This window comes from Plasmopara halstedii (genome assembly GCF_900000015.1).
Source record: "Plasmopara halstedii genome assembly, contig: Scaffold_2881, whole genome shotgun sequence".
NCBI classification, from domain to species: Eukaryota; Oomycota; class Peronosporomycetes; order Peronosporales; family Peronosporaceae; genus Plasmopara; species Plasmopara halstedii.
Genome location: NW_020189786.1, coordinates 800,665 through 807,228, shown reverse-complemented (window position 1 = coordinate 807,228; position 6,564 = coordinate 800,665). Strand labels below are relative to the sequence as shown.

General features: G+C 42.6%; 1 protein-coding gene across 1 annotated transcript; it reads right to left on the bottom strand.

Moving 5' to 3' along the window:
• Positions 1-4,786: 4,786 nt before the first annotated feature.
• On the bottom strand, positions 4,787-5,536 carry PHALS_05247 (RxLR-like protein; the record flags this gene model as incomplete). The annotated part of the gene is made up of 1 exon (XM_024718944.1): positions 4,787-5,536. The coding sequence occupies one exon, from the start codon at positions 5,534-5,536 to the stop codon at positions 4,787-4,789; it is 750 nt and encodes a 249-aa protein (XP_024584293.1).
• Between the last annotated feature and the right edge of the window lie 1,028 nt (positions 5,537-6,564).

Here is a 6,564-nt window from a genome sequence, read left to right as displayed (position 1 = left end):
TAGAAGCGAAAGCGCAAGCTGTAACCCGGATTTTGAAACTTTAAGCTTCCTCTGAGCAAATTGCACGGAAAAATTCGGTGCACTTGGTGGCAGTACTAGTCAACCCAACGCCTAATACGTAGAAACCAGTATTTTCGATGGAGATGGAGCATCAAATGTTTAATCACCTATCCCAGGTCAAGTAGACTGGCTTGAATAACTTTTGTCTTTCTCTGGTCTCGATAATATCAAAATATGGCGACGAAAGGTCCAAAAGCTGCAATCTCTCATATCAAATCGTTCAACAATTTTTAATATTGCATTGTTCGGGTGTGCATGAGCGTTGGGTCCCATTTACCTGTCTAAGAAGCTCACTAGATGATGTCTTTAGTCGCAGTTCGTCACTATGCACTGCGACTCAGTCGCCCCACCTCTCGCAGAGGATGGCTAGCTGGTTAACCTTCTTTGCGGAATATAACGTCGATGCGGTTTGTATCTATGTTGCTATCAATCCGTGATCTTGATCATTTTTGCATTTCAGCATCAGATGAAATACAATTGAAGTACAAGCCTATCAAGATATATCGCAACGCAAAAATATATCAATCATGACGAGAAGTTTCGCTGCATCGTGTGGCAAGCCACTACAAATTTGAATCAACGCCAAATCTCGGCAAATCTTAATCGTTGAATGACATCTTGTCTTCTTCGAAATATGATCATATGATAATGTCTTCGGAACCGCCCGGTAACAATCTCGCATTAATACTCATCCAGTTTCTTAGGTCTTAATCAATTGTCAAACTGCTATAGTAATCGAGACTATATAGATTATAAAGAATATGAAACCAAAAAAGCTTTACCACGAAAAAGTATCAATAGCAGATACATGGTGCCAGTGTAACGTCTTTAAGTTAAAGCGTAAGTCCTTGCATGCGCAACACTTGTATTTGTATCTGTTTGGGAACGTAGTTCTCTATGAGGATCTCCCCACCCATGGTGTGATTTATATAAACAAGTGCATCAAGCTTTTGAAAATACCATTCCATGCAAAGTTTTGCAAACTGATATCTCTAAATTGATGACGCTACAGTAATTTGATACCTCATTAATTTTTTTAACAGCTCAAATAGTCGAGACTACTTTTTATGCAGGCGACCGAAGTGAAGCTCGCTAAGATGTTAACATGCGATATGTGTGGTCGTTTGCATATATATGATGACATTCGATGGTAACGGCGGATCGAGATGAACAATAGGATGTGGTGGGATCCACCTTGTTGAAAGGGATGATAAATTATATGCCGACAGACACTAAATTAACGAATATTGTAACGGGGTTACACATACCCTTTTATGAAAGGGCGGGTCTCACAAGATGGTGAGATTGTACATGAAAGAGCATTACACAAGCTGGTGTACTCACACAGTGGTGTGGCTACACCACAACAAAAGCCACTACGTGGCAGGATTGCCAGTAGTAATAATGCATATCAATTACGTTTTTCCACATTAATATTGGCGGCTATGCCGCATCTCAAATATTCAAATACAGTTAATAATTTCGAACGGAAGACTCTCTTTACCCTTAATTGATGTTACTAGCTCTCCAGCTACGGCAGCCCCGCTGCACTTGGTCGCACTTGTAGTCAATCTACGATCGAGTTGTTAAGATTGACCCTCTGTAAGAATGGAGAAATACTCATATTTTTTCCAGGGCATGCAGAACGGGCTCAATTAGCTGATGTCTATGCTGGGCCTTGAGGGCGTGGAGCACCTTGTTGCGCAAGGGCCCGAGGCCATGAGCGCGCATAGAGGCGCTTCAAAATATGAAAATGATCCGCTAAAGCATCTACAGCAGAAGCTGTCAGCGTCGACTGCGTCTATGACGCCACCGTCAACGACGGTTGATTCGTTCCGACTCTGGCCGCTTATGGGGATCGTTGATACCTTCGAGTGTAAGGATGGAGAGGACCTCCTGCTCCGGTTAAGAGAGTCCGGGATGGCCATGACATCCGTTATTATCTAAAACGAACAAAAGCGCGCATTGTTAGCTATCTTCAAGCTCGGGGGCAGAGCGCGAGAATGGGCACTAACGCGCGGTGCTTAGGTTGAAGCTGTGTCTCCCTCCTGGACGGAGCTAAAGCGTCATCTTCTGCGAGTTTTTAGCCGCCTAACCAGGCATATCGTTCGAGATCGCGATTCCTAGCTGCCTGACAGGGCAAGAAGGAGTTGGTGGATTTTTCCAAGAGTTGAGAGCTCTTATTGCCGTGATAGCAGATCCTCTCCTCGAGGTGGTCGCAGTGACCGTCTTTATGGAGAGCCTCCGTGCTGACGTGGCCAGAATAAAAGTCTTTCGTGTGCAACCGTCTTCATGTGAAGAAGCGGTAAACATAGCATTGAATGCTAAATTCAATTTTACGTCGGTACGACTTGGTCCGAATGTATGTCCTCAGAGCTCGTCGAGCGGGCCTGAGCTGATGGTAGATAGAGGAGGCAGAGCTCCGAGCTGCTGAGCAGCGGTAAACACCAGACGGTGTTTTGTTTGTGGAGACACCTGTCACACTCGGATATTGTTTCATGCGCAAAGCGCGCACAAATTTGTCGAACCAACGTCCCGGTTCTCATCAATCTGGTATGACGTGGAAAAACGAGAAATCCGAGTAGGCGCGGGTGACTGGGGGTGAACTGAGTATTGTTGAGTCTCAATGCGATAGAGCAGGGTCCAGACCCGAAGACCCCGTGCTCTTGATCACGAAGCGTGTGTGCAAGCCGGGTTACTGGTCGAAAAAGCGACCGTAAAGGGCTTTGATAAGCCATGAAAAATCCATATCAATTCTGGTGCTTCGGGCAATCATGCTTGACGCTCTATGATCGAAGGAAGTCAGATTTAAACTGAGGCGCTGGAAGCGCGGTGGAACAATCACTGCTCACTTAGCGACGGGGACTTGGGTCACAGTAGCGAGGGTCCCTGTCGATCTCGTTTTTTTTTACTTTGATAGCGTGGAACGCTGCCTAGGCTTGTCTAGGATGCAAGGTATGACCTCGTCCTTGGTATGGATAATTGGAACAATGTGAACCATGGATTTATATCAGCTCGATGGCCTTGGCCCTATGCGCACGCCTCCTGATGGAGCTTTGATGAGTCATGAGCCCACCTCTGCTAGGAAGCAGAAGCGCTTTTGGCGCGAGCTTCGGGCCCGGGCAGTCAATGTTTTGGATATCGGATTATCCGAGTTGTCAAACACCGTAGGTGAAACGGGCCTTTCTCACTGCTCGTGTCCCAACTCATCTTTGTCTACGCTTTCGCGCATAGCCAGAGTGGGCACGACATCGCTGTGATTATGACGCATATATGAGAGATGCTGCAGGCGGGATTGAAGCAGCCAGAGATCTTGGTTTTTCACTGCGGAGAGCACGGAGGTGGTGTCAAAAGTCACTTTCCCCCTCGACTCACAAGGTCGTCTTTGCTGGGATACTGGGCGAGTCTTCCGCAAGTAACCACCCTCTAGCTGCACAACCAGCGGGCGGAGGTAACCTTGTGAATATTATTAAAAGTGATGGCGTGAGTTGTACAATTGATTGACCTTCGAAAACCACTTATGGAAAATCTTCAAAATCAGCCAGCTAGCTCACTTTTTTCACAAAGTACCGTCTTTATAATTTTCTGAGCCTCTCGTTATAAGAACATGAACAGTTTTGCACCGATGGCGTCCTTAAATCGTAAACAGACTGTATCACAAATCACTACAGAAATGCATGTTACCAAAAAAAAATCAAATTGATTTGGCTTTGGCTAATATTCTGCGATGTCAGACAATTACCATTTTGGTCACACTTTATCCAACGTCCTCTCAGAAATTCTATTCTTGGTTTTTAGACTCAAGCACAGCATACATACAAAATTGTCTATACTCTTATATACACTACTTTCTTTTTACGTCTGAGCTATTGATTCATGTATGCACGTCTGTGACCATGATATATAAGATTCTACACAAAGGCATTGAAGTGGTTACCGTGTATTTAAGTATGATAAATTGGATGACAAAAAGTTTGTTATCAATTTGAATTAATTTATAGAACAGCTTGATGAACAAAGAGTCAATACAATTAACTAAAGTGAGATGCACTCCAGATGAAACAACGACATAACAATATGACGTCTTCCAGCGGTAAGGAGATTCGGCATTGTAGTAATGATCATTTAATTTCACGTTGAAATTTGAAATTTTGCATTAATAATGGTACCTTGAGAAATAGATAGCTTTTGAAACCATGGAAAATTTGTTTGTAATTACCTAGTTGTAGAGCGATATTGCAGCTTCCAATTTTTCATGTCCAGATTTTACATGTGTTCCTCTAGAAAATGAGCACAGATTAGCCAGCTTAAATAATTTGTTTATTTATCATAACTCGCCTATACTTTCTCGTAATGTCCAAACATTTTCTGACTTGCAGAGGCTCTTATGATGTGGCGGCTATCCTTTCATATTTGAGGGTTCAACCCTCTTAAACCACGAAGCCTGTCTATTCGGTGTTTATAGATCAATATGGGGTACTTAGCAAGTGTTGTCCTTGATTAACATCGTACATCATTACAAAAAATAAACTGGTTTAATTATGACAATGCTAGGTCAAAGACACAGGAGCATAAGAAGCTTTTTCACACCAACAAATCAGCATCAGCTGAATTGTTATCACATGATCATAGCCACACACAATTTTCTGAGCTTTTGAAAATAAACGGAAAAAAGTGATGTACATTATTGATTAATGAAAGAAATATTCACATAAGGACTATCAATTCAACGGTCTTCGTTTCTTTCATCTTCTGTCTGATACGCCTTTTCAAGATGTTGATCGATTTGATCATCCCTGAGCGGAAATTTCGCATCTCCAAAATTGTTGTCATCGCTCAAAGCTGCACGAGCTGGTTCCGGTAGTTGCTCCCACAAGATAATGTAATAAGGAGAAGAATAGTCAAGAAGATTATAATCTTCAGGAAAGAATGTAATGGTCAAACTTGGAGGTCCAAATGTTTCAACTCGAAGAAGAAACGTCGGGCCGGAATCCACGCTTTTTTTTGGGACAAATTTTGAGTAATCGTCACCGTAAGATGCAGAAACTAATTTAACATTCGGCGTTTCTGTGAGTTCATCAATCCATATAACCACTTGCTCCCAGTCATGACGAGCTTTGGGCCAAAGAGATGTAAACCTCTTTGGAAAGTACCAAACATACATGATGGCCCACAGATCCTTGTACTTCCGAATACGAACATACACTTGACTACCCAGTGGAGGATTCGTGCATCCGTTGTTTCCATTTGTCGGCTTAAGTCCACCAGAGAAATTGCCATCGGAATCAACAGCAGGATACCCGGCACACAATATAATCGTAACCGCCAGCGACGGCTTGTACCTGAAAGCAAGTTTTTCTGTAACATTGACCGCTTCGTGTTCTTCAATAGGTTTGATTTTGTCGTGGTCAATTTTTTGAGCAGAACACACACGCAAAATCGCGAGGAGAGTTCCGGCTAAAGTCCAGAGATTCATCTGGGACCAGCAAAAATCCAGAATGAGCTTAAAATTATTTTACAACAAAAATGCAAAAATGCAAAGACAAAACTAAGTGGGCAAAATCCTTCTCGATGAATCACGACGCTTTGTTTCCTGTGTTGGAGGATGCACTCGTGCGTGCTATCTGAGGTCCATAGCCGTGGCGCTCTTCCCAGCATTCAATGAACACCTTTACGACCAAGCAGCAATTGACCAGCCATTGCTTTGTGTTGTGGGGTCGCAGACCGTACAGTCCCAGTGAGTGGCTCATTCTTTATCTTTTCTTGTAGTGGTTACCCTTACTATCACACACACTAGTCCAGCGTCAGTCCTTTTGATGACCTCTTTTCAAAGTTATATTCTCAACCAGCTTTACCACATTCAATTAAACTTTCGAACGACTTCCTTCAAGCTTATATGCTCATTACGGTTCTTTTGCACAATCAAACCGATTTACTGTCACACGGTTGTTGTTGTAAGATCTTAGATGATTTGTGCTACAATATCACGAAATTCTGAATGATTTGATGCTGCGCCATGGTGTCCAACCTCTAGTCATTTACTCATGCCGAGTAATTTAAAATGTCTGAGGAACTATAGGTAGCATGCAATACATTAAAAGTCGTAGTATAAGCAAGTGTATTCATTGATACAACAGTCAAATGTGCAGTTCGTGGGCATCATCGTAAAAGAACTATCGGCTCGCCTATAGTTCTTTTAATCGAATTATTTGTGCAGGTGCGCCAAAACCATAGAGTCGTATGTGATCTGAATCATCATCATATAGGATGGGACAGTATAAAAGGCTTACATACCACAACAATTACTTTCAGCTCTTCGGATTGTCAATAGAGTATTGACCCTTTTTTAATCTGGAATCGCACTATTGTAGTGAATATTTTATACAATAATACGGATGCTCAGGAAACAATACAAGGTGTACTTTCGGCGCTAATTTATGCCTTATTTCTGTGTGCAGTATAGCACAGCGTACTAGTTTGGATCTGTTCGGATATGATGTCAAT